The 27,467-nt window shown below is 56.7% G+C and overlaps 1 protein-coding gene across 1 annotated transcript in view; it reads right to left on the bottom strand.

Moving 5' to 3' along the window:
* Positions 1 to 3,206: 3,206 nt before the first annotated feature.
* Positions 3,207 to 27,467, bottom strand: part of SIN3B (SIN3 transcription regulator family member B) — a 36,003-nt gene continuing 11,742 nt past the window's right edge. Inside the window, exons 6-19 of the mRNA XM_032412337.1 lie at positions 21,359 to 21,481; positions 20,190 to 20,279; positions 19,598 to 19,716; positions 15,320 to 15,527; positions 14,378 to 14,494; positions 13,066 to 13,304; positions 12,153 to 12,336; positions 9,572 to 10,175; positions 9,245 to 9,414; positions 7,383 to 7,556; positions 7,030 to 7,122; positions 5,936 to 6,030; positions 5,501 to 5,705; positions 3,207 to 5,130 (exon numbers count right to left, since the gene is read on the bottom strand). Of these exons, the coding sequence (XP_032268228.1) occupies positions 4,900 to 5,130; positions 5,501 to 5,705; positions 5,936 to 6,030; positions 7,030 to 7,122; positions 7,383 to 7,556; positions 9,245 to 9,414; positions 9,572 to 10,175; positions 12,153 to 12,336; positions 13,066 to 13,304; positions 14,378 to 14,494; positions 15,320 to 15,527; positions 19,598 to 19,716; positions 20,190 to 20,279; positions 21,359 to 21,481 (2,652 nt within the window). The 3' untranslated portion in view covers positions 3,207 to 4,899. The remainder of the gene's footprint in view (positions 5,131 to 5,500; positions 5,706 to 5,935; positions 6,031 to 7,029; positions 7,123 to 7,382; positions 7,557 to 9,244; positions 9,415 to 9,571; positions 10,176 to 12,152; positions 12,337 to 13,065; positions 13,305 to 14,377; positions 14,495 to 15,319; positions 15,528 to 19,597; positions 19,717 to 20,189; positions 20,280 to 21,358; positions 21,482 to 27,467) is intronic.

The raw sequence follows: 27,467 nt of genomic DNA, 5'->3' as shown, positions 1-27,467 counted from the left end.
GACTGTTTCCACCGGCACCAGTGACAAATTCAGCCACGCCTCTGTCTCTTGGCAGTTCGTGGCCAAGGTCACGCTCAGCGCACAGGGGAACCCAGATGAGGATCCCCTCCTGCCCTCCAGGAGCGGAGCAGGGAACCTGTGCACGGGAGGCTGGGGGGCTGGCAGCTGGGCGACTCTGGGGCAGGGTGGACTGGAGCTCCCCAAGGAGGGTGGTTTGACTCAGGAGTCCCGTGTCTGGGAATCGATGGCAGGCACGCGCACACAGGAACTCGCCCACACAGGGGTATTCCCCGCTGCACAGAGGCGGGGATGCCGATAAACAGCCCCATCACAGAAACCACCCTGTGCCAGCCGGGGTGGGGGGACCCCGACACAGGAGGTGCAGGGAGACCCACCATGGTGAGGCACTTTCTGGAGGACGCTGGGGGGCAGCTGCTTTGGGGAGAGGGACTTAGGTGCCTACTTTTCTCCGTGTGGTTTTTTTTGTACTGTTGGAATTTTCTATATCATCTGTCACTTTCCATAAAAACTCACATTTATTTATTTATTTATTTATTTAGCTCCATGCCCAGCATGGAGCCCAACGCGGGGCTTGAACTCACCACCCTGACATCAAGACCTGAGCTGAGACCGAGAGTCGGACGCTTAACCGACTAAACCATCCAGGTGTACCCAAAACTCACATTTTTTAAAATGGTAGAATAGTAGCTTTAAAAAGGAGGGAAAATCTGATACAAGCTCTTCCACAACATGGATGAGGCTTGAGGACATTATGCGGAGTGAGATAAGCCAGTCACAAAAGCATCAAAGCTATATGATCGCAGGAAGATGAAGTCCCTCCAGGGGTCAGGTTCTCAGGAACAGGAAGGAGATGGTGGGCTCCAGGGGCTGGGCGTGGGGGTCGGGAGTCCGTGTTTCATGGGGACAGAGTTGCAGTTTGGAAGATGACTAGTCCCGGGGATGGAGGGGGGGATGGCCACACAACCATGTGAAGGTACTTAAAGCCACTGAACTGGATACTTAGAATGGCTGAATTTTATGTGTATTTTAACACAATTAAAAACTTATTTAAAATAGTGTGTGGGGGGGAAGGGTAATCAGATCCGCGTCAGCAGCTAGTGCTGGATTCCTTCAGCTTGCAGCCCCACCTGAACCCCCAGGAGCCCCCGGAGCCCCTCCTGGCCCACCTCACTGTCTCCAGTGTTAGATGGAGCTCAGGGCACCAGTTAGAGACTCCACGAGTCCTTCCAACGTGATGCCTCTCGGGGAACCGTCTTGGTGGGAGATTGTGATTTCTTTCTGTTGTACTCTGAAGGCAGATGGGCACCCACCACTATGCCTCCATTTCCCCTTATTCCCGGACTGGGCCTCAGCCTGTGGGCAGGGACAGTAACCCACTTCCGGCCGAGAGGAGGGTGCTCTGACCCCGGCCGGCTTTGAGGTCTGGCTCTGCCAATCCCAGATGCCCTGTGTCTCCTCCCAGGGACCTCAGTCCCAGCTGCTCCATCGGGCCATGCGCTGGAGCTCGGACAAGGTGCTGGAAGCCCTCGGGCAACCTTCCAGCAACCGTGGTTGTGGAGGTGCTGGGGGCGTTCAGATCTCACCCCACACCTCCGGCCCTCAGCCTCCTACTGGGAGGTCCTACCTATCCCAGTCCCCACCCCCCCCCCTGAGACTGCCTTGAGGTCAACTTGTTGTTCAGAACAATCGGCCTCCTTCTCAGCCAGGACATCAGGGGTAAAGCGTGGCTTATACCTTGCAAAAGGTATAACAGAATAAGAGGAGAGAAATAATAACAGAATAAATGTGCATCAGACCCCACTGGAAAGCCCCCCCCCCCCGCCACCTCCCCAGGCATCACATACCTGCTCCCTCTACCACCCTGGGGAGGGGAGGGCCGCCTACCTGGTCCTGCTGCTCGGCCCCTCCCCAGACTTGAAGGAGGGAGGAAGAGAGGGGCGCAGCGGTGAGGATGGAGGGCTGCTTTATTTATCAGGCCTGTTCTTCACTGCGGTGCAATCCAGGGCTGCAGACGCGGTGGCTTGGAATGACAGGCCCTTAGGATCTGGTGCCTCCGTGGGTGAGGAGTCCGGGCCCCGCAGGCTGGTCCCCTGCTCAGCGCCTCACCAGGCTGCAGGCTGGGTGTCCACAGGGCCGGGTCCTCACCCGCACTGGCCACTCCCCCTTCCCAACAGGGCCAGCAGGAGACCCTCCCTCCAGTTTCTCCTCCAGCGACCTGATTACAGCCAAAGGCCCCGCCCACTCCGGGGACCCGGTGCCCTTTCCCGTGCCCTTCCCAGAGGCTGCAGTGGCCAGGACCCACACCCCAGGACACCCCTCCCAGCGCTTCCAACCGGAAGGCCAGTCCGTGGGCACACAGGGCCCTGGGACCCATCCTCGACGTGGGCTTGAGGCAAGGAAGAATCTGGGACAGCACTGAGCCTCATTCACCAAACTCCCCAGGAGCCCCGACTCTCCGGAGGGGGAGGTGTGCAGCACCGGGGGACATTGTGTGTGGGGTGCACATGGACGAGGAGTTCCCTGGAAGGCAGCAAGGGCCATTCGGGAGATGGAGGACCGCACCTGGGAGAGGACAGGCCCCGTGGGCAGTGCAGTCTCAGCTCAGGGCCCTGACTGGTGAGGCCTGGCGGTGGGCACTGGGGGGGGGAAGTGGGGGGAAAGGCCAGCCAGGAGCTTCAAGGGGTATCCGCTAAGAGGACCCTAAGAGCAGCTGTGGTCTCCCACTTCCTTGGAGGCGGGGCCAGATGGGAGCAGGCCCAGGTGAGTTCAGAAGGGGTGATGACGAAGTCACAAGAGGTGTGCTGAGAGGAAGGGGGGGCCCAGCTGGGAGCAGGGACCATAGAGCACGGAGGGAGGGTGGCTTTGTGGGGTGGGGGAGGGAAAGACACGGCGCTGGGCAGGCGGAGCAAGCTCAGAGCCAACACCAGTCTTTAAATTGGGTTTCCCACGCACAACACTCAAAGGAAACACCTCTCCTTTCTACTGAAAATAAAAACTGAGTTGGGAATACATTCCAGAAAAGCCTGTGGGTGGGGCGACACCCTGGGGGGCGGGGAACAGGACCCTCCTGCAGAAGCATGGGGTGGCCACAAGGGGGCGGCACTTGGGGTCTGGGAACCCCAGGGGCGCAGGAGCAGATGGGGATTCGCCGACAAGCAAGGACAGAGAGGACCTCATGGAGTTAGGTCAATATTTAATTTTTAACTTTAATGTGCAAATAAATAGAAAAGGAAAACTACATTCAAAACAGCTGCAAAGGAAGTACAAGCCCCAGAACAGAAATTCTTCAAAAACAGAAGAGACGCTCCCTAGAAGCATGCAGGGCGGGGCTCGGCAGGGTGTGGCCCGCACCCCAGACCCACACGGAGGCACGGAAGGGGCCACGGGCTCCCAAGGATGGCGCCGGGAGGTTCTGGTTCAGGAATTCTGGTAAGTTCCCTTCTTACAAAACAAGGATGTGGACAAAGTGCCTGGTAGACTTGAGCAAACACGGGCTAGGAGACCCTGGGCGGGGCACACTGGCCCTGGAATCGCCCAGACTCCGAGTCAAAGGCTTTGCAAACCTTGAGTTCCACAGGTAACTCCTAGAAAACTTCTAGAAACATGTCTCCACTTCCCAGAACCGCGGATTTGGCACAGCTCAGTTTTGGGAGGGTGAGGGCTGCCGCTGGGCAGAAGGGAGGCTGCACATGGGGATGGTTCTGGGCCCCGCTGTTGGTCGATCCCCTTCTGATGGTGCCAGGAGCCCGGCCAGGGCTTCTCAGGGTGCAAGTATTCTAAAGACCTGGTCCCCGGCCTGAACTGCTTGGCATTCTTGGCGCAGAAAACCTTGCACACCTCTGTAGGACAGTTGCCTCAGCCCCTCACGCCCATACCCCGTCCAGGTGGTGGCTGTAGGAAGGGCAATGTCAAGGGCAGGTCTGCAGAGTCCCACGAAGAAGGCTCTCACTGCCCAAGGAACCGTGGGACTTGGCTGTTGCAGAAGTTACAACCACTAAGAGAGCTTACAAATAAATATGTGTGTGCATATATATGTATTTTTCTAGAATGTCCTTCTTAGGTACACGGCCGCACTGCTGGGCCCTCCCAGTGTGGGGCCGCTGGAGCTCAGCGGGAGTCTCGGGCTGAGCCCCCTCCCTTTGAGAGCTCCGAGTGCGGCTGCCAGCTCAATACAGGGTTAGGAGTCTCATTTTTTCCAGAGTGGGGTCTTCTCGACAGTTCTGGTGCTGCCCACCCACCTTACATCTTGACAAAGCAGAATCTCAACAGTTTGGCTGAAAGGGCTCCTCCTGCTTTCCAAGCGACCAAGGACCCCAAGCATCAGCTGGGCCTAGCCCGGGCCCCGACTACCAGATGCAGGCACGGCCCAGCTCGGGAAGTTTCTGGAAGCTTTCAGAACCATTCAGGAAGAACGCGCTTTTCAAGCAGCTCCACCCCGGCCCGACTCCTTCGATGTTGGGGTCTCTTGAACCCCAACACACGCCCCTGCACGGTTTATCACGGACTTTTCCAGACACCGTATGCACAAAAGGACCGGTGGTGCCCCCGCCTGGGGATTTGGCACGTGTGACGGAAGCGGCCCAGCAGGTGCATAAAGGCAATCACTTGCTCCTTGGCTCGCGTGTGGATCCTCCCCCTTCCAGCAGGAGCGAGCCCCCCGAGTTCAAGGGCAGGAAGGACTCAGGTTTGGCACAGGACGGGCCCAAAGGAAGCAGGGAAGCCGAAAGGGATGGCAGCACGGGGCCACAGGCCAGCACAACCCCACCGCTGTCGGGCGCTCGCGGCCTGGAGCAGCAAGGCTGGGGGACGCTCCGCTCCCCTCAGGCTGTTCGTGAGACCGCCCGGTGCAGCTCCGGGCCGAGGCGGCCGCGGACGGAGTCAGGGCGAGGCCGGGCGGCGGCTGTACTGCACTCGGTAGCGGGTCACCGGCAGCCCGTGCACGTGCGCGGTCTCACAGAGCGTCTTGCAGGGCACCATGTCCTCGTCCTCCTCGCCCATCAGCCAGTCCTGCACCAGGCCGGCCGCCTCCACCGTCACGTTGTCCTCCAGCCAGCGGCCGTGCCACTCCTCGAAGTGCTGGTGGTGGCGCAGCAGGACCAGGGGCTGTACCTGTGGGGGGGGGGGGGGCGGGGGTGCAGAGTCAGGGCGGCCCCAGATGGCTGGGGCCCGGAGCTCGGGGGCGCCCCCCTCCCAGACGGCCGTGGGCCGGAGCCCGGAGCCCGGGGGCGCACCCCTCCCAGACGGCCGTGGGCCGGAGCCCGGAGCCCGGGGGCGCACCCCTCCCAGACGGCCGTGGGCCGGAGCCCGGAGCCCAGGGGCGCACCCCTCCCAGACGGCCGTGGGCCGGAGCCCGGAGCCCAGGGGTGCACCCCTCCCAGACAGCCGTGGGCCAGAGCCCAGGGGAGCACCCCTCCCAGACGGCCGTGGGCCGGAGCCCGGGGCACACCCCTCCCAGACGGCCGTGGGCGGGTAGGGGCACCTGCTTGGCCCGGCAGAGGGTCCCGCGGCGGTACATGTAGTCCTCAGAGTTGACGATGAACATCATCTTGTGGGTGCTCAGCTTGAAGCGGCAGTCCACGTTGCAGGCGCTCTCCACCCCGACCAGCCGCTTCCAGGAGCTCTTGGCCTCGCCACGCAGGGCACGCACCTGCTCACACTGCCACCTGCGGAACTTCTTGAGGTTCCTGGGGGTGAGAGGAGGATCTGCAGACTGGGAAATCCTCCGGGCACTTAAGCATTGGGAAGGCATCCGACTTCCCCGGGGTTGGAGAAATGCAAACGGAAGCAGTAGAAACCACCACCCAACCCCTCCCACCAGCAACACGTGAAACCCAGGCAGGGCCCGGTGCTGCCCGCGGCGGGAGGGGCCTCCCTGGGCCCACGGGGAAGGAAGAGCATCTGCGGGTCCTCTTACCTCTGCAGGAACACGGGCTTCAGGAGGAAGCCCTCGGTGGGCGAGCTGGACGCCCCCTCGGTCCCCACGTACTGCTCCACGTACCGAGCCAGATGCTGTGGGGCCAGAGGGAGGCAGGCCTGTGTTTTCATCCCCACCCCTCAAAGCATTAGGAGGACGGCAGCTAGTGAGGAGCGGACGCAAGACGGAAGCCACCAGACGGCGGCTCTGGATGGAGCACTCGTCTAGAGCCATGAGTTCAACAGCTGTGGCACTTCATGCTCACGTGGATAAATCCCGGCCATGTCCCATCCTCTCTGTCCGTCACATACAAGCTCACACGCGGAACCGGGCCCTCACACAGAGGAGCGCCGGGTCTGGGGAGCAGGAATGACATCAAGACACATGCAGTAGGGCAAGGCCAGGGAGGAGTTGGGGATGAGCAGAAGGCAGGGCTTGCAGGGGCCGCCTGGGGCTGGGGTGGGCACGGCCTGCAGTGTCCGGTGACGCTTCATCTGCTCGCCACCCTCTAAAAGCCAGAGGCTCCTCCAGACTCAAGCCTAACCAAACCACATTTGCTGGAAACTTCCGGAAGGGGCAGGATGTGCAGACCCCCAAAGCACGCAGGAAAGGATGCAGTGAGGGAGCCCCCCCGCTGGCTGTGGTGGTGGCGGGGGGGGCCTGACCCTGTGAAGCCGGCTGGGGGCTTACAGGCCCCAGGACCCCAGGTGGAACGTACATCCCGGAGTGCAGACCAGGGCTCTGGGCTTTGTGCACGGGGAGCGCAGGCTCATGCGCCCCAGGGTCTCAGCGACCATGCGGAGCGCGGGCCCAAGGGGGGCCTCACAGTGTTGGCGGCAGGCGGGAGGAGCCAGAACAGGGTTGTGCGGGGAGGGCGGCCCGGCTCTCGCATGGCCTCCTGCCCCGGGACACCCCCACTGGCTCCCCCTCAGGCTTCCAAGGACAGCGTTCGGGCTGCAAGTGAGGCTTCTCTGGGTACACATTTGGCAGCCTGTGCTTGGCCAGTGTGTGCCCAGGGCTGCGGCAGGGGCGCCCACAATGCTGCCCGTGGGACGGCGGGTTCAAGGTGCAGAGCACGGGGCTGAGGTTCTCACCTGGACCTCCACGGGGTCCTCTGTCTGCGCCTCCTCGGTGTCTAGAAGCTCGATGGTCATGATCACCTGCCCTTTGCGCTGGAGGAACATCACCTAGGGAAGAAGGGGGACGAGCAGCTGAAGCCACGGGGAGGGTCCAGGCGAGGCTGAAAGGGCGCCTACGACTGCCTTCCCTGGCCTCCAGGGCCCAGTAAGTGTGTGTGGTTATCAGGCAGGCTGGCAGCCACGTCAAGGCCCGGCCCCAGCGTGCTTCCCGCGCCCGAGCAAAGCCGCCGGTCCTCCCCCCTCCCCGTTGTGGGCGCCCCTCCTCGCAGCCCTGGCCTCGTGGGGGACAGAGCGCGGCCCCCCCTTACCTTGAAGCAGTTCTCATCGGCCATGCACCGCTCGGCCTTCCACTGGTAGCTGGTCTCCCTGGCGGCACGCACGCAGCGGGAGGACAGGTTCCCCCCCGCGGCACCCCGCTTCTTCTCGTTCAAGTAGAGCTCCACCACCTTCAGACAGACGTCGTCACTCACGAGGTGGTGCAGCTGCGGGGAGGGAGAGCCAGTGGGCGCCCGGCAGGCCGCCCCCCGGGGAGGGGTGAGGCACAGCTGCCGCCCAGGGAGGAGGTCCGCCAAGTCCACGAGGTGGGCCCGGAGGCCGGGGTCCGCCGGGCCGTGCTGGGCGGCCACTGCGCTGGGGACAGGCGGCCCCGGACCAGATGGGAAACCAGCCCAGCCTGGGCGTGAGGAAAGCACAGAAAAAGTACCGAAGGAGAAGTCCCCAAAATGGGGACGGGGATTATCCCAAGGTGGTGCCGTGGCAGGTAATTTCCCCTAAGTGTTCTGCTATCAACACAATTAAGTCTTGTAATCCCTACAAATGGACTTAAAACCTGCAGGTGCAGGAAAAGAGGGGTAAGGGAAGCAGCCGGGCGGCGGCGCCCTGGACAGGCTTCCGCAGACTCGGGGCCTTCCCCGCCGCTGCTTTGTTGAATAAATACAACATGTGGCCACACGTCAATCTCACACGGTGCCTGGCACACGGCAAGGTCCCAGTAAACACCGGCCGCTGTTACTGAAAAGAAGAAATGCTAATCAAACAGGGAAGAAGAGGCAAAGAGCACCAACAGGGCCCCGCAGGCTGCCGACGGAGGCACGGAGGGCCTCGAGAGCATCCAGCCCGCTGGAAAGTGGGGAGCTCGGGGCGGGGGTCCTGGCCCCTACCAGGACTTCAGCTAAATACCCCCATTTTTCTAGCTCCTTTTTAAAAAAAACAAAACAAAAAAAACCCGAGTTTACAGGAGACATTTGTGGAAAGGGGAATTAAAAAAAAAAACCACAACATTCATCAGAGCGTCCGATCTGGTCCAACCCTCTGGGTGCTACAAACGAGCCTGCTGTCCCCAGAACGGGGGCCCACTGCGGGCAGACTGGATGGCCAGCCCCGGGACGCATGCCCAGCCCTGTAACGGCCTGGGCATCGGGGGCTGTCCCCGTGCCAGAGGCCAGGCCGCGGGTGCCTGCCCGCGGGGAGGGCTGAAAGGAGGCAGGGCTGAGGCTGTCCGGAAGACCCACCGAGCTGCACGCTTCGGATCTGGGCACGCTTCTGGGGGTGTTTTTGCCTCAAGGAGAAGTTTGTAAAGCCTGAAAAGAAATGCCATTTCTAGCAACCGTATCTGGGTGGGAGGGTCAGGACACTATTCTTTCCTTGGCTTTTTTGCTTTCCAGCGAATAACCTTCCTGGGCAAACAGGAAACCAAGTCAAGCTGAACAACAACAATTCTGGTGGTAACTGAGCAGGACTTACGTCCCAGGACCACATCTGCCTCATCGGGGGTTTGCGGATTCACGTGCCTGACGTTCTCTTGTGGACACTCAGCTGTCCTGTCTCTTTTGCTACTCTCAGCGATGCGGGTAACTGGCCGACAGTCTCCCTCCAGGAGGAGCGGGCCGTGGTTCCTCACGTGTCGCTACCCTCAGGAAAGGTGTGCGGACAAGGAAATCAAACGAATCCTTGTACAATCGCCAAAAGGTGGCAACGAACCACATGCCCATCCGCAGGCGAGTGGATGAACCAACGTGGTCCACTCACTGCCACTGCTCTGTTCACGTGACATCGGTGAATTCTGTGTTACGTGAATCCTACCTCCGTAAGAACAAAAGGAAGGTGCTGACCCTGGGGATGAAGGCAGGGCCTCTCCCGAGGGGCTTGAGGCCGCCCGGTGCACGCTCACCTGCCTGGCGATGCTCTGCACCAGCTTGTCCATGGTGAAGCCCACGTAGGCGTGGATGGTAAACATCTCGCGCAGCGTGTCCTCGTACTGCGTGGGGTCGATGCTGCCCTCCAGCAGGCTCCGCACCATGTCCAGGAAGGCCGGGTAGTACTCCTCCAGCTCCACCTCACCTGAGGGGCGGGGACAGCCATCACCCAGGGCCAGACACTTGCACGGCCCTCCCGCCACAGGCTTCCTCCTACCGGCCCTAACAAGCCGCCCGTGTCCCCGCCCGGCGGGGGGGGAGGGGAGCACCCGTGCAGCACCCCTGGGGGCCCCAGGCCTTACTCGGCTGCTTCAGCCGCAGCTCCATGGCGGGGTCATTGCCCTTCTCGCGGCGGCCCTCACAGAGCAGCTTCTCCCGCTCCTTCTCGGTCCGGTACTCCAGGAGCTGCTTCTGCGCCTGACGGTAGATCTTCAGCAGCCTGGAGCACAGGGTCTGGTGGAGGCGCAGAAAGAAGTACCAGTTGTTGTTGGCAAAGAAGAGGCTGTACACATCGTCCAGGGGCTTGTGCTGTTGTGGCGGTTGCTCGGCGGCCGGTGGCTCGCCTACGGCCCCCTTCTCCTCTGGAGGGCTGCTCTGCGGCCCCGGTGCTGGCTTCTTCCGGTCACCGGGGTCGGCGCTCTGGCCCTGGGGGCTCCCCCGGCCCTCATCGGCAGAGTCCTCGGACGCGCCCAGGTCCAGCTGCTGGGAGAAGAAGAGGCTGGGCACGAACTGGTGCACCAGCTGGTGGATGGTGCCCTGGTCCTCCTTCTGGATGGCTGGCTGCCGCTTCACGTAGTAGCTGATGAGGGCGGCCGCGTCCTCCAGGATCTGCCTGTCCTCATACACGAAGATGAGGTGTGGCTCGCTGGAGGGGGCGCTACGGCCCTCGGAGTGCTGCTCCTGGTGCTGCGGGGACAGGGGGCCATTAGGCAGGAAGTGACCAGCTGGGAGAAGTCCAAGATGGGGGGGATGGGGCCAGGGCCACAGGGCTCTAAAGGCATCATACTCTGGTCCGGGTGCAGCCCAGCGCCTCCCACCTGCCTGGTCCCGTTCCCCAGCCTACTCCGACCACTGTCCTCTCTGGGTCTAGAGTGATTTGACCTACAGGAGCATGGTCAGCCCTATCACATCCCCCTAGGCCTTCCTGCACTGCTCATGACAGGACCACAGTCCCTGGCATGTCGTCCTGCAGCCCCCACACACCTGGCCTCTTTCAATGCTTCAGGGGTGCTGAGCTCCCTCCTGCTGTGTGCGGGACCTTTGCACATGCCCCTCTGCTCCCTGGCCCTGAAAAGCCACAGCCCCTGTTCAGTCTTTATCCAGCTCGTGACTGCTTCCTGCGAACCTATAGATGATCATATTCCCTCCAGACTGCCTTGAACTGCCTGCTGAGGTCAGGCCCGACGACGCACTCTCCCGGGTGGCACCGATGCCCAGCACCAGGTACCAGGCACCGAGGCTGACACACATCCAGGCTCTCGGAAAAGTGAGCGTGGATGCCGTCCCTGCAGGTGGGGAGCTCCCGGGGGCAGGGCCGGGTCTCTCTCACCTCTCAGTGACCAGCCCGGGGTACAGCACTGAGGGGGCTCCTCGAACAGCCATGGAAGGAGTGACTTACAGACAACAGGCGCAGGGCCAGGGCCTTGGCTTTCTGGGGTGGGTGACTCCTGTCTCTTTCCACCAGAGGTCGTGCTCCCCCAGTGCCACTGAATTCTGCCGCAGCCCGAGACCGCCTTCCCCCCACAGGGAGGAGTCCTGAGAGCTGGTGTGCCCAGTGCCTGGCTCTGGCGTGACCTTTCTGCTACTGCTTTGTGAGTCCCGATCTCATTTGTGCCACAGATGCCCTCAAAAATCTTTTCAAGTCCTTTCCCTGGGGCAAGTTCTGAGCCACAGAATATAGAACTGTGCTCTGCTAACACCCAACCACGAGGGGCCAACCTCCCTATGCATGAAGGGCTTGCACATGCAGAGCTCACGAGGCTGGTGGGCCGACCTCTGGCCCCAAACAGTGCCCTGTCCTTTCCTCTTGGCCCCTAGGGCAAGAGCGAAGGAACTCAGCGGTGACTGTGGTGGGCCTCACGGGTCACCTCATCAACTCTCATTCTGACGATGTCCCACGGACCCTATTTGGGGGAGTGGGGGTGGCGCTCTCAGGCCTGGACCACCGACTCGAGGACTCAAGTGAGGAAGCTGACTAGCTGCAGGTGGGCCCTGCAGGGCCGAGGGCAGCCCAGGGCAGGGAGGCAGGAGGGAAGGGGCTTCCTATCACAGGCCCTTGCAAGTAGCTCACTCCCTGCACGCATTTTTCGATGCCTAAATCCTCGAAGCCTGGCCCCAGCCCTGCCTCAGGTCTGTGGTGAAGGCCCCATGAGCCTGACTGGGCCAAAGCTGGCAAGAAGGCGCAGGGCAGTGGCTAGAGGCAGAGCCCTAGGGCCCAGAGCCCTGGTCGCCTGTGACCGGCCTCGGCAAATGGCCACCTCTCGTGCCTCGGTTTCATCGCTGCTAAAACCAGGACAGTGGTACCGCATCGTAAGGTCTGTGAGCATGAGACAGATGGAACGGTCCTCCTCAGGGTCTACCTGCGCCAGGCACACAGCTGGCAGCAGACAGGAAAGCTGAGGTCACCTGAAGGAAGGTCCATCGAGGCCCCGGGGGTAAGCGGGGAGGCGAGAGTCCCCTGCCAGCCACGGCGGAACCGCTACAATCCCCCCCCCGAACCCATTCTAGTCTGTCACAGAAACATCCCCTCCACCCCTACACAGCCCTGCAAGAGGGATGCTGGGGAAACAGAGGCACAGAGAGCCGGCAGCCTGCCTGAGACTGGGAGAGCTGGAGGTGGAGCCGGGACCCCTTGCCCGCTCAGCCCTGCACAGAGGGCCTCACCTCGTCATAGACGCTCTCGATCTCGTTGAGTAAGCTCTTGGAGCGAAGGGCCTTGGTGTCGTTCTGTTTGAAGTTTACGGCCTGATGGTCCAGGGACTTGAGATATGCCTTCTCGTACTGCTCCCGCCAGATCTTGTTGAAGCCCTGCTGGGCCTCCCGCCACTCCTCCTCCTTGGCCTTCAGCCTGCAGGGTCAAAGGAGCTCAGCATGGGGACAACCCCGGGCACCCACCATGGGCAGCCTGTCATCCACCCACAGGCCCTGCCGAGTGCATTCCAAACTCGGGAAGCCGGCTCCCGGCCTGGGCCACGGGTTCTGTGCTGAAGAAAAGAGGACGGGAGGGAGCAATGGCTCTGTAGAACCAATGTGGCTGGTTTTACAGTTTCTCAAAATACCGCTGCCCCAACACGTCCTCCCTGCCCCCGGGCCATGGCACTGCCCACACTCTGGGTAGGTGCTGGATCAACCACGGGGCTCGCTTGCTTGACTGCAAGCCCCACGAGAAGGGACTATGTCAGCCTGGCTCAGCTCTGCAACCCCAGGGCTGAGCACAGCATGTGGTCAAGAGCAGCCACTTAATAATTAATACCTGTTCACTAGCACAAAAAGGGTCCCAGAACGTACTGCTAAGTAAAAGACAAGCTAGGGCGGTCCTATTTGTGCTTTAAAATAGTTACTTTTCATGTTTAGATAGGATTACGTGCATGGTGGGAAGTTCTAGAAGGACACAGACAATTGTTCAGTTGTGCTTTTCTCTCAGGAGTAGAACAGGCAATGAAGAAAGACTGGAAACCGCACTAAGCCAGCCCGAGGCCCCAGGGACCCCCTCCCGATCACACTGGTGACAAACAGCACTAATGAGCTCCCTGGGGACCGCCTGCGGCAGGTGGGGCAGCCAGAATCTGGAGGACACCTTTTCAGGACGACGGGGACGGCAGTGACGGGGTTTTTCTTGAGGCTCTCGATGATCTCTGGAGCCTTGTCGCCGTAAATGCGGTGGATGGCGCGGCGCTGGATCACCTCCGACGTGCCCCCCAGACAGTCATCCAGCCGGAACTTCTCCTGGTCTTCAGGTGCCATCCGCGAGAGCTTCTTCTGCACACTTTCCAACACGCGGATCGTGGCCAGGTTGGTCTCCAGGACGACATCTAACTATGGAAAGGAAGGCAGGGGCCGGCTGTCGGGGGGCAGCGGGGCCCTGGGGACCGGCCTGGGTCGGCAGAAGAGATGTGCAGACAGAACTGATCAACTTCTGTATCTCGGGGGTGGGTGGGGGGATGATGGATGCCAGGCCGTGGAGGCCCTAAAGCAGCTCCAGGTGCCAGAGCAAGAACGGCTGGTTACGGGGCTGGGGTCCGACCCTGGCAATGGTGCAAGCCAGAGGCCCACTAAAGAAGACTTGTGAGCCCCTTCCCACCGCACGAACATCCAGTGGCTAGAACACAGGTGGACCCATCTGAGGGAAACGGTCCCCGGGCTGACCCACTTCACGGGCATCAGTGGCAATAAGGGAGGACTCGTGGTACTCACAGCCCTGGGGAAGACTCTCCAGGGCACGTGCTGATGGGGAGCCAACCCCCAAAGGAACACACTGTGTGATTCCACTTATGACAAAGTGACAGAGCTGGAGGATAAGTGAGTGGTTGCCAGGGGTCGGGAGGGAGGTGGGGAGGTCCATCAAGGGCGGCAGGAGGGATCCCAGGGGTGGGGGAGCGGTGGAGTGCCTTAGTGGTGGAGAACACGCACAGGCGCACACACGCACCACACACACGCGAACACGTGCACACACACACAAACACAAGTTCAACTATGGAGATGTGACTAAGATCTCAGGGTGAGTCAATGCCAACCTCCTGGCTGGGACACTGTGCCCACGATTTTACAAGCTGTGACCGCTGGGAGAAGGGTCCCCGGGTTCACTTGCTGCATATAAATATACAACGATCTCAATAAACATTCCAATGAAAAAAATTAAGGTAACTTGAATTAGTTAATTAAATTTAAATAAATATGTGTATTTAAAATCGAAAGAAACAGCAAGGCAGAAAAGGGACACTTTTGGGTGCTGCCCCCTGCTGGAAAGTGCTGGAATCCCAGATACTTGAAAGGAGACTGGGGAGGGTGCGAGGGAGGATCAGGAGGGAGAAAAAGACAAAGTGGAGAAGGGGGTACAGGCTCACTCGCACCCCACGCCTCCCTGATCCCAGCAACACCAGCACACACACCTCAAAACGCTCGTCCTCACAGCGGTGCAGCTGCTCTTCGTAGGGGGTCTTCTTGGAGCTGACAAAAGTGGAGTCCTCTGACCAGGAGGGGAAGGAGACCCAGGTGTCATTCAGCACCTGCACCAAGAGGAAATGCTATGACCAGGGTGGTAGGCCTCGGTGGCCAGAACCATTTACTATGCCGCCCAGCATACAAGATATGGAGACAAGTAACGTAATCCGCATTTTACAGGAAATTACCTTCTCATACAAATAGCAACCTTAATTTTAAAGTGGTTTTAAGAGAAAACAGGACTTTGGTCAAGTAAACAAATCGTACTATTTCAGGGGTTGGCAAACTTTCTCTGTAAAGGGCTAGATAATAAATATTTTAGGTTTTGCGGGCCAGCCCATCTGTCAGGACGACTGAACTCTGCCTTTGTCCTGATAAAGAAGCCACAGGCACTATGTAAATGAATGAGCATGTCTATGTGCCAATAAAACTTTATTTGCAAACACAGGCATAGGGCCAGATTTTAGTTTGTTGACCCCTGGACTATATATCCTGAAATCAGCAAGCACTCTTGAATTCTGGAAACAGAGTAACAGCCTGTCTACTAACCTCGAGAAAGTATTCCATGGTCAGGCTAAACAGAGACACCAAGGGCAGTGAACCTGGGACACAGCAGGCTCCTGGCAGAAATACACATAGATCTGAATGGAGGAGAACGCCAAAGCCAAAGCCAAGGCCACGTGCTCTGCGGCTTGCCAAAGCTACCAGTAGGGAAGGAACCACCGTCTCAACTCAGGCATTTTGTCTGGCCGCATCCCAGCACCGTCTGTTATTCAATATTTAAGGGGCCGACACTCCGTTTTCATGTAAAACATGGGGGTGATGGGTGTTTTTGCGGTGTGGGGGGTGATGCACCACGTAAGCTGACATGAGCCGCCAGGGAGCACTACCTCCTTGCAGATGGCCGTCCTCCCACTGCACTTGGGCTGCTGGTAGGTTTTGGGGAGCGCTCGGTAGCTGGATCCAATGCGCTTGCAAGACGCGTAGTCAATTTCCCGGCTTATTCCATCCCCGGATCTGTCGCTCATGGGCGGGGCGAATGACAGCTCTTTCACCCCCAGGAAGGACTTGAACTGTGCAAAGAGTTCTGGAAATTTCCTTCAGAAATAAAGACAAACAGTAAGTTGGCTTCCCTGGGGCTTTCTGGGAGGGACCTAGTGCTTTTGGGATGGCCTCCTGTAAACGCCCCCTGACGGTGGTCAGAGAGGAGGGCCGAGAGGGGGAACCAAGCATCAGATGTGTGTAATGTCCTCAAATGTGTGAGTAAATCTGCCTCCCGCCCTTCTGTCACCTGCCAGATCCCAACACTAACAGGAGAGCCTTGAAACACACTGGAAGAGACAATTCGGATTGGCAGAAGCTGGGGCTAGTGATGTTCTTTAACTGGAAAAGGCCGGGCATCAGGCTGGGGGTCGGTAAACTACTGCCAGGCTGCCCATGCCTGTCCCTGCAAATAAAGTTTTATTGGTACACCACTGTGTCCATTTGCTTGGCGCAGGCCGCTGCTGCTCCGGCACGACTTCAGCGGCACCGCCCCTCGGCCCCGACAGGTCGTCTGCCAACCCTCGCTCCAGAGTCGTCCTACCTGAGGGGATCCCCTCCCAGACACCATCTCACAAGTGATTAATAATCTGTGATTAAACGAGTACCAAATCCTACCGAGGGGCACCTGGCCGGCTCAGTCGGTGGAGCGTGCGGCTCTTGATTTTGGGGTTGTGAGTTTGAGCCCCACACTGGGTGTAGAGATTACTTAAAACAATCTTAAAAAAAAAAAAAAATCCGACCGCAAGGAAGCAGGTACTTGGACGGGTGGCACGGCGATCCTGCCCCCCACAGCCCCCTTCTGTCGTGGACCACACGCTCCCCTCCTGAGATGGCCGTCCACTGTGCCCCACTGTAGGGACCCCATGCCAACTCCACTCACAATGAAAACCCACAAGCACATGGAAATGCAGGGAGGGAGGACATCAACAAAACCCATGTGGAGGACATCTGATGTTGCAGCCGTGACAAATGCCCACCGTGAATGCTCCGAAGGGGGAGCGGTCACTCCGACACAGCCCACTCCTGCCCCGACTCTGGCAGATCTCGGGGCCCCCGTGCCTGGCTGCCCCTGGGCGTGCAAACCCAGACCGAGGTTCACACCTCGAGAGAGGCCTTGTCGGGGCGACTGCTAGCCCAGCCAGGCGTCACAGCAAGGCGAGCGAGCAGAGGCCCGCTGCAGTTCTTCATTGCACATCCCCGTGGCCCTTCCCCGGCACTGCTCTCGGTGCGTGGAAATGGGAACAGCGGGCCCCAACCCGACACTGCCCACCCGTTCAGCACCTCAAATTTCAAGCTCCTTCATTCTTCTCCCTTAATCCCTTCCCCCCCCCGGCCCCCGACAACGGCAGGAAGTAGGTTTGGCCATTTTGCAAACAACATGCTGCTGGTAGGAAGCAGGGTCCCAATTCGGACTTGGGGCTGGTGACGCACCCAACTGGGCATGCCCGCCCTGCACAGGCCTCCGTGGGCCCCTCGCCCACCACAGCACGTCATTGTTCCAGCAACAGCGCCCACTCCGCAGCGGGACCCAGACCCAGAGCACTGGATTCTGAGCTCACAGACACACTGCCGTGGGAGTGAGCATGCAATTCGAGTCCATATAAAAAGCCAGCCACGGTTTAGCCGAGGCTGTGTAACAGCGCCATCCTGCTCTGGGCCATTTTTCGTTAAGAGATCTCTACCAGCCTGGAAGAGTGAACCCAAGTGAAAAGGTCACCCTGACGTGTGTATCCTCTCAGGATCTCAGGAAGCACTGCCTGATGACCCTAACTTGACCTCTGAGTATCCCAACCTATGGAGCATGACCTTAGCACTGACTATAGAACCTAGAGACAAACGCACTTCATTACAGACCCTGCTGAGAAAACCACGATTCGTACAAGTAAGGGGACAGTATGCAGTTGCTACCAATGATCATGTAGACTCACATTTCACACTGAAAGACATCCAAGAAATACCAAATTAAAAAAAAAAAAGGGGATGCTGCAGCCCAGCCTGATAGCATCGTGTCCCGAGGGCAGAGGATGAGCGAAGGGCCAGCTTCTGGGCTGGGCCACCCCAGACCCACCCATCGCCACGGCAACTCTCTTTGAAGAGTCGTCTCTGAGGGAAGTGAGAGGTATGCACTCTGGGCCTCAGCCTCCTCATCTTTAAAATAGACTGGAACAGGGGCGCCTGCGTGGTGCAGTTAGTCAGGCCTCCGACTCCTAGTTTCAGCTCTGGCTGTGATCTTGGGGTCGTGGGATCAAGCCCCGTGCTGGCCTCCATGCTCAGCGGCGAGCCTGCTTGAGTCTTTCTCTCCCTCTCCCTCTGCCCCTCCCACTTGGGGTCGCTCTCTAAAATAAATAAATAAATAAATCTCAAAAGAAAAAATTGAAACACATCAAATGTGTCCATGAGCCCGTATGATGCTTTATAAAAAGAAAGAAAGAAAAAAAAAAAAAGAATTGGTCCCTAATTGGTCCTGGTATGACAGGAATGTGACTCATCAACCAGCGATTATAATAAAGGCAGAAATCAAGCATCTACCGTGGGCCGCCGAAAGGTGAAAAATGCTGTTGAGGGTCTCTCTTTTGCAACCCCCAGTGAACCCATAAATGAATGAGCCACAGAAAGAATGTGGACACCACTGCCTCCTGATGGACAGAGGGACGTGGCGGCAAGGGCTGCAGGTGTGGGGGCGCCACCACAGAAACAGCAGGGAATGAAGCGGGAGGGAGAGACTCACAGACGTGCTCTAACACAAAACCCAGACGAGGCGGCAAGAGTGAGCCGTGTGCTGGACGGTACCTGCGCCATCCTTCGGGTAGGGAGGCAGTCGCTCCCAAGGGGTACTTTTGAGGGGGGAGGGAGCACAATGGGAGGGCCCAGGGAGGGGTTCCTGGGGGCTGGCGAAGGTCCACGTGTGACTTGGGTGGTGGGCACAAGGGGCTTTGCCTAAAAATGATTCATCAAGTCATCCATCATGCGGATTCCTGGATCTGTGCTTTATTTTGTATTTAAAAAGAAAACTTAAAAAACTTTTTTTAATTAATAGTAAAGGGCTCAGGAAGCGCCTGTCCCTGGGGATGACTTTAGGGCTAAATAAGCCGCTACATAGTCATTATAGAATGTGCACTTGCCACACCCCAGACACTATTTTAAAGGTCTTAAGTGTAGGGCCCACCTGGAGCGCTCTGAAACTGTGTGTGGTACCTCTAGAAATCCCCATTTCGTAACAGGAAAACTAAGACTCAGACTGTCTAAGAAACTTGCCCGACGTGACAGAGCTGATGAGCTGGAGGCGATGCTGGGGCCGGCCCACTCCCCTCCTAAAGCGCACTGTGCATGTGCATTCACCTACTAGAAAACCCCTGCCCTGGCAGCGGCCGCCCCAGCCCCCAGGGTCTGCCCATCTCTGCCCACAATCTGCAGCAGCCTGTGCTGGAAGCAGGCCGCTGACCCCACCAACAGGGCTTCTCTCTGGCCGGCAGGGGTGCCGAGTGGCCATTTCCTTCTTCCTGGCAATTTCTGATTGGCAGAATTTTTAAAAGCACGTATCAAGTGAATCCCTAGAGGATTATACTGGGTGAAGAAAACCCAATCCACAAAGGTTATGTACTATGTAATTCCACCTACATAACACTTCTGTTATGTAAGTTTTAGAATTGGAGCGCAGATTAGGGGTTTGCCAGGGGTGTGGGGCCAAGATCGGGGCAGGGAGGAGGACGGACGTGGGTGTGGGTAACACAGGTCAACACAAGTATCCCTGTGGTTCCGAAGCCGCTCAGTATCTTGACTGTTGTGGTGGCCACGGGAGCCTTCGCAGGTGACGGAGCTGTGCACATGAACGCACACACATACACGTGCACACGCATGCACGAAGCGGGAAAACCTGACAAGACGGGTGGACTGTGCGAGTGTCAGCATCCTGGTTGTCGCCGTGGGAGAACAGGGCCCAGGACCTGTCTGTGTTCTTTCTCACTCTACTGCGGCTCAATCTAGAATGACCTCCACCACCATGGCAATTTACAAACAAAAATCAAAGAAAGCATTTACTGTTTCCCGAAAGCGACAAGCAACAGAAAGGTGGACAGAGTTTAGGGATGCACAACCTCGCGGACGTCCCGGGAAGTATCACTCACCCGAGAAACGGGCTGACGAGCTGGAGGAGCTCGGAGCCGGACACGAGCTCCTGGTTGAAGAGCGCGATGCAGCGGAGGAAGTTTTCGTAGACCTCCTGGCTCTTCAGCACCCTGCGAACCTGCGGGGAGAGGGAATGAGGGGGCCCTGGAGGGCCAGGCCCCACCCGCACTCCCCACTCCACCCCACCCCTCCCTCAGCTCGGACATCACTAGGTGAGCACGGAGTCACCGATGCACGTGCTCTCAAGCGACCAGTTGTGGTCAACAGGGCAAGGGGCTCCAGGCAACTAATTCACAGCTCAGAAGGTATGCACGCGCGGGGCCAGCTCGCTGGCTCCTGTCACTGACCCTGGGCGGGAGCCCCATAACCACCCTGGCTTTAGAAAAGCCACACAGCTTCGGGGAGGCCGACATGTGTCTTCAAACCTGCGCGGGTCCCGAGCTCTGCTACCTTCTGCCTGCACTGCTGCCCACAGTGCAAAGCTGGGTGGCGGCCCCTTCTCCCCAGCCTTCCCCAGCCTACCGGCTCCCTTCCCACGGGCTGTCCCATCCTGCACACCCGAGCTGGGTGAGGCCAGCCTCGACGGCTCACCTTGTCAAAGAAGGAAAACTCCTGCAGGGTGCCGTACTTCCCCACGGCAGCGATGGACAGGTCTTTGGTACCTCGGAGTTTCATTTTCTTCTGTGGAGAGAAATTCCATGCTATGAAGGCTCTGGGCATCTTTGTCAGAGTTAGGGCGTCGCCGGCGCTGAGCTCCCTGACAGCAACCGCCACGAGGGGCTGGATGGGGTCTGCCCAGGACCCCTGTGGAGGAAATCTCAGGACCACCCATCTCAGCCTCCGTGGCCTAGTGAAGGCTGCTCCACCCACGATCTGGGCTCTAAATTTCAGCAGTTTAGGGCTTCTGGTAATAGGTGGGAGCATCACAAAATTGGAACAGCAAGGGAGATGTATCCTGGGATGTAGTATCAGAAACCTCTCCCCCTGCCTGTTTTGTCCTGTGGGCTGTAATGGGGTGGCAAGGGGATAGAAAGAAGACAAGATGATCCTAGAGAAGCCTGAGTTTTAAATCTCTGTTAAGAGTTTTGCCTCTAAGCTGGACTTAGCCCAGAAATTGGCTGCATGCTTGAGGCATCGAAGACCCTACAAAACCATCTCCCAATGCGGGGGATATGTCCAGAGGACACAGAAGCCAGCTCAAAGGGGCCCCATCGGCCAAATCTGAGACAGTTTAGATGCCAAGATGAACAATAAAAGTCACAGATTACAACCCAGAGTCCCTGCTGATGTAGGTACCCAATAAATGGGGACGAAGGAAAAGCTCTTCCTTACAGTAGAAAGCCAACTAGTAAATGCACAAAAAATGATGGAATCATGGGTGATGAGTGCAACAGGAGCTGGATCTCAGCCCCTCTTACCCCTCAACGGGGCTTCTTGTGCAGTGACCGACCTGCACAACTGCACATGGTGGCCTCCCCATGAAAGAGCATGGTGAAAAGGAGAGGACCTAGCGGTACATCCTGTTTCTACAGGAAGAAGTAACACTCCTCATAACAATCCTGTGAGCCACAGGTAATGAGTGAACAGCCACCTTAGAGGTGAGCCGAACTCCTAAGGTCCCACAGCTGGTGAATTCCAGTGAGACCAAGGTCCAGACTCAGCCCATACCTGGGCACATTGCTCCCTAGGTCGTCTACAGAGAGGACCCAGTTGCTGGGGGTCCATATAAGTGGACATCTATGTGAACAGCTGATGGTTACCTTGGCTGGTGCAGACACTGGACGGAGGAGCGAGGGCCGAGAGCGCTTTTTGCTGTGTTCCAGATTCTTCTCATGTTCACTCTTCTGGACACTGTTCATTTCACATGGCCCATTTCCTGTGAACTACAAACACAAACACAAGAGGTGATTAGTGCTGGAGAGATATAGCTGGGCCCCTCAGTACTGGCTCTTGGTGTCTGGGTGTGTGGAACCACCTTGGGCTCAGCCCATGGCCCCAGTGAATGCTGCCTGCCACAGGCCAGCAGGGGGCCCCGCCTACATGTGAGGCAACTCTAGCTCTTCAGATGTTCTTTGTTTTATTAGAGGAGAGACCCGTATACCCAGATTATCACAGTTTAACATGGCTGTGATGGATGACGGTCCTGAGAGGTGGAGGAGGGCACAGTGGGGAGACATGAGAGTTGAGCTTTGGCGTGCAGGGCTCACCCAACAGACCACTGACAACAGGGGTCTGCCTGCATGTTTGCGCACCCCACAGTAAGAGAAAGCATTTCAGGCAGGGGACTGGCACGCACGAAGCCCTGGCAGCGAGAAACAGCCGACGGCCACCAGCTTACTGGCGCGGGGGGGGGGGGGGGGGGGGGGGGGGGGGGGGGGTCTTCCAGCCAAGTCTGTATTCTTTTCTATGAATGGAAAAACAGGTCTTGAGGAGTGTCATCACTCACTGGCGGGCTCGTCACTGGTCCTCCCAGGCTCTATGCTTGATAGATAGGAACGCTCATCACAAGTGGGGTATCTACAGGGTGTTGGCAATATTTATGAGGAACAGTTCTGGAAGAACAGTTCAGGATTGCATTTATGTGAATGTGCCAGAAAGCTGAGCAAACATGGGGAAGGCAGACAGACCTCAGGTTCTCTGCAAGATGTGTGCTGGGACAGGGAGGTACCTGGCAGTCACCCCATCACCGGACCTGGGACGTGGAGACACCACCTGAAGGGAGTACTGCTGGCCCAAGGTGTGGGCTGGGTGAGTAAGTTGTGGTGTATCCAAACAAAACAGCCAGGAACTATCAGATACCAGTGTGCTAGCTCTGTGTCTGGGGACAGGCAGACCTGATACATTCTTACAGGAACAAGAAAAAAACCCTAGGGGCAGAATAAACAGGATACCATTTAGTTTTTCTTTAGGATAAACATTTGTTTGCCCCTGTGTAGGAAATTTCTGGAAAGATAGATAGTATAAGATACTTGTGAGTACCTAACTCTGAAGAGAGCAACCAGGAAACTGAGACAAGGAAGGAGAAGTTTACTTTTCAAGCCTTATGTTCTAACTAGTGCTTGATTTTTCATTAACACGCATGGTTTTTGTATGACAGTAACTGTAACAATAATATTAAAGACCTATCATTTAACGAGAGGCAAAACCTGGCCCTCAGGGGATTATGCTTCTCTGGAGAAGTTTTCTGAAGATTCAAAGCTACTCTAAGAACCTGAAGTGGAAACATCTTCAACTGCTATTTCTTGTTATAGATGCCAGAACAGGTGCAAGCACCAACTCCTGAAGGAGGGGGCCAGGTGACACCGTGAGCACTGAGTGGGACCAGGGCCCTCGCAGGGAGACCCACTGCTCGCCCAGCCACGCCTCCCCCAGCTGGAAGGCAAGCCCAGTCTCACCCAGTTTCCTTAACACTTCAGACAGTTCTTACTTTTTATAGTTACATGTCACCATTTGTGACCGTGTCAGTTAGATGGACCCTCAAAGACCCTTTGGGCATACTCACCATGCTCGGCCTGTTTTTGTAAATAAAGTTTTATTGGCACATAGCCATGCCCACTGGTTGCCATACCATCCAAAGCTGTTTTCCCCACCATAACCCCGCAGCCAAGTCTTTGTGACAGAGACCCACTGGCCTGCAAAGCCTAAGACACTATCAGGCCCTTTACCAAAAAAAAAAAAAAGTTTGTCGACTCTGACTTAGGCCAAGTGGTCACATTTAATTAGAACAATATCAGATTTCATCTTTAGTTTCTTTTTCCTGCTGTTTTAATAAAAATTCAAAATTTAACATAAAGGACGGTGAGGATAAAGATCAAATTATACAACAGATTCTTTGTGGGTGTTTTTAATAATTTTTAAAGAATTGATTCAATCGTTTGAAATGTACAAGATGCTCTAATCAATGAACTCTGCTGAACTGGTAACAAAATGCTATTTCAAGAAACTGTGTGGGCAGGTGCCTTTCTGAGGGAGATGCTTATTTTTCCGGGGCCGGCTTTGTCGGGGTCCAGCTCCGTAAGTGCTGAGTGGTGCTCAGCAGGGGGAGCCGCAACCACAGCAATCAGAGGACGGGGGCTCCACTGCCCCCTGCAGCGCGCCCAGCAGAGTCCTGGACACCAGTAAGGCTGCCCTCGAGGCAGGCCTGCAGAGCTCCCCGGCGAGTGTCTGCAGTGCACTGCCCCCCACAGCTCGCAGCCCCTGCCTCACCCAGGCCAAGGACTTTGCTGAGGAAACTTCCAGCGGGCTTAGGGGGAGACATCCTCATGGCCGCTTCCCAGAGGAGGAACTGAGGCTTGGGGAGGTGACCTGCCAGGGGTCCCTCCACGTGCACCCTTGCTCCTTGCTCCAGCTCCCCCCGCCACCTCCTGTCCAGGCAGGGCTGCTCTCTCCAGCCTCCTTGGGGTGTGGAGAAAGGGCACGTCTCTGGCCCCTTGATCTCTGCCAGAGCGGGTAAAGCTGGCCTGGGACTCAGCCAGGCCTTTCTTCCTGCGGGGGGGGGGGGGGGGGGGGTGGGCGCTGCCCCTGTCTCCTGTGCTGCCCCCAGCAAGGGCAGGGTTCAGGAAAAGAGCTGCCATAACAGGGGCTGGAGCCGAGATGTAAGAGGCAGATCCAAGAGGACGAGTCAGACAACCCACCAAGCGTGCCCTGTGAGGGGGCGGGTCAGGGCCGGCCGGCATGCGGCAGTGCGCAGCTCCGGCTCCTGGGGGACGTGGAGGCCCGAGTGTCCGCAACTGACACAAGGCTGCGCAGCGGGCGGGACGCGGTGAGATCCCTCTGCTCCTCGTCTACGGGGCCCCTGGAGCCAGTGAGGAGGTTCTCTGGCAAGCAGAGAAAGAAATGGGAGTGATGCTAGGACGGCACAGGACATCATTTGGGAAAAGGGGGCCAAGCCCAAGGAGGGACGCTGCACTTGGGGGGGGGGAGCGCTGAGAGTGGACGTGTGGGTGGGGACACGAGGAGGTGGGCTCAGCTGGGAGTGCAGCTGCCTTTGGTGCAGGTGAGCTCCCTGTCCCCCGGGGAGGGGGTCAGGAACTCCACAGGAGCGCTTTGCTCAACCCTCCCCAGGGGCCTCCCTCAGGCCCGGCAGCAGGCTGGTTGGTCCTGGGGAGGCAGGCGAAGGCCCTGCTGCCTGGGTGGACACTTGGGGAGGGCAAATGGGACAGACGACGTTGGCACAGGGAGGGGGTGGAGACAATCCATCTGGATCCTCCGCCTGCTTTTCCTGAACAATCCCAGCTCTTCTTTCCAGAGCACTGCACCTGTGCTGGGCTGAGCGCGAAGCACTTAAGAGGATGCTGGCTCGCCAAGTCTGAGCAGGAAGGCCGTCATCCCCGTGTGAGAGAGAAGGCAACCAGGCCCGGGAGGTGAGTGAGGTCGTTGGCTCAAGCCCTCCTGAGCGCCTGCCAACGTGGAGTGAGCGTCTCGGCCTGGACTGTGTGCTCCCGGGGCTCTGCCTAGCCCTCCAGCCCCTGAGGATACCCAAAGCTCGAGGCAGGGTGAAGGACAGGCGACAGCTCCAGGACCTGATGTCAACCCCACGGAGAGGCACAGAGCTTCTCTGACTTTGACTCAGGAAGTGCTTCCAGGTGGCATCCCGACTTTGAGGTGGCACTCATGGGCGCTGGAAGGCCACGTGACTCTTGGTGGTACCCAAACCCAGACCCCTGTACCCACCCCACCAAGCCCCTCCCACTTCGAGACTGCTGCCCCCCAGCCCTGCCCCCCACTGCATCTTCCTTTAGAAGCAGGACCCAGGAGAGGTGGTAGTGATGCACTTCAGTGGGGGGTGGGGGGACCTCTCGTGTGCGCAGGCCCCAAGTCACCATCCGAAGCAGAGAAGAACAAAAAGAGGAAAAGGAACAGTCAACAAACTAGGAATAGAAGGGCGTTTCTTCAATCTGATTAAGGGGTATTTATTTATGAAAAGCCCACAGCTCCCAGCACACTCAGGTGCAAGATGGAAAGCTTTTCCTCTAAGATCAGGAGCAAGACAAGGATGCCTCCTCTCACCACTTCTATTCAACTCAGTACTAGAGGCTCTACCACAGCAATTAGGCCAAGAAAAAGAACTAAAAGGCATTCAAATTGGAAAAGAAGGAAAATCATCTCTATTAGCGGATGGCATGGTAACATGCATAGAAAAAATCCTAGTGAATATACAAAGACTATTAAAGCTGATAAACAGACTCAGCAAAGTCGCAGGAAACACAATCAACACACAAAAATCAGTGGTATTTGTATACACTCATGACCAACAATCCAAAAATGAAATTAAGAAAAAAAAGAGTAAGATATTTGGGGATATATTTAAATAGGAGGTGCAAGACATGTACATCAAACCCCACAAAATGTTGCTGAAAGAAATTAAAGATTTAAATAAATGCAAAGATGCCTCATGTTCACGGATCAGAAGACTTAACATTATCAAGATGGCAATATTCCCCAAAGCAATCTAAAGATTCAATGCAATCCCTATCAAAATCCCAATGGCTTTTTTCCCTTTTTTTGCAGAAATGGAAAAGCTGATCTTCAAATTTATATGGAATTCCAAAGGGCTCTGACTAGCCAAAATAATCTTGAAAAAGAACACAATTCAAATCACTTCTTCATTTCAAACTTATGACAAGGTTATAGTAATCAAGACAGTGTGGTGCTGGCCTAAGAAGAGACGTGGGGGATCAATGGATTGGAACTGAACAGTCCAGAAAGAAATCCATACAACTATGGCAACTGGTTTTCAACAAGCGTGCCAGGACCATTCAATGGGAACAGAAAAGTCGCTTCAGTAAACGGTGCTGGGAAAACTGGATCTCCACTAACCAAAGAATGAAGTTGGATTCCTACCTCACACCATATAAAAAAAAAAATTAACTCAAAATGCATCAATGATCAAACTATGAAAGCTAAAATTATAGAAACTTTTAGAGGAGAATACAAGGAGAAACCTTCCTGTCCTCGGATCTGGCATAGATTCTGAGACACTAAAAGCATGAGCAACAAAAGAAAAAATAGATAATTGGATTTGATCAGAACTAAAAACCTGTGTGCATTAAAGGACACTGACAAAGTGAAAATACAACCTACAAAAAGGAGAAAAATTTTTAATAAGGGCCTAGTATCCAGAATATATATAAAGAACGCTTACAGCTCAATAATAAAGAGACAAACTAAAAAATGAGCAAAGGACTTAGACATTTCTCCAAAGATATACAAATGGCCAACAGGTGGGGCGCCAGGGTGGCTCAGTCGTTAAGTGTCTGCCTTTGGCTCAGGTCATGATCCCAGGGTCCTGGTATCAAGTCCCATGTCAGGCTCCTTGCTCGCTGGGAAGCCTGCTCTCCCTCTCCCACTCCTGCTGCTTGTGTTCCTGCTCTCGCTATCTCTGTCAAATAAATAAATAAAATCTTTAAGTTAAAAAAAAAAAAAAAAAAAAAGGTACCAGGGACGCCTGGGTGGCTCAGTTGGTTAAGCGTCTGCCTTCATCTGCCTTGATCCTGGGATCAAGCCCCGCATCGGGCTCCCTGCTCGGCGGGAAGCCTGCTTCTCCCTCTCCCACTCCCCCTGCTGTGTTCCTTCTCTCGCTGTGTCTCTGTCAAATAAATAAATAAAATCTTGGGCACCTGGGTGGCTCAGTTGGTTAAGCGACTGCCTTCAGCTCAGGTCATGATCCTGGAGTCCCTGGATCGAGTCCCGCATCGGGCTCCCTGCTCGGCAGGGAGCCTGCTTCTCCCTCTGACCCTCCCCCTTCTCATGTGCTCTCTCTCTCATTCTCTCTGTCTCAAATAAATAAATAAAATCTTTAAAAAAAAATAAATAAATAAATAAAAAATAAATAAATAAAATCTTAAAAAAAAAAAAAAAAGAAAAAAA

This window comes from Phoca vitulina, unplaced genomic scaffold (assembly GCF_004348235.1).
Source record: "Phoca vitulina isolate PV1807 unplaced genomic scaffold, GSC_HSeal_1.0 scaffold13, whole genome shotgun sequence".
NCBI lineage: Eukaryota > Metazoa > Chordata > Mammalia > Carnivora > Phocidae > Phoca > Phoca vitulina.
This window is presented reverse-complemented; position numbering and strand designations above follow the sequence as displayed.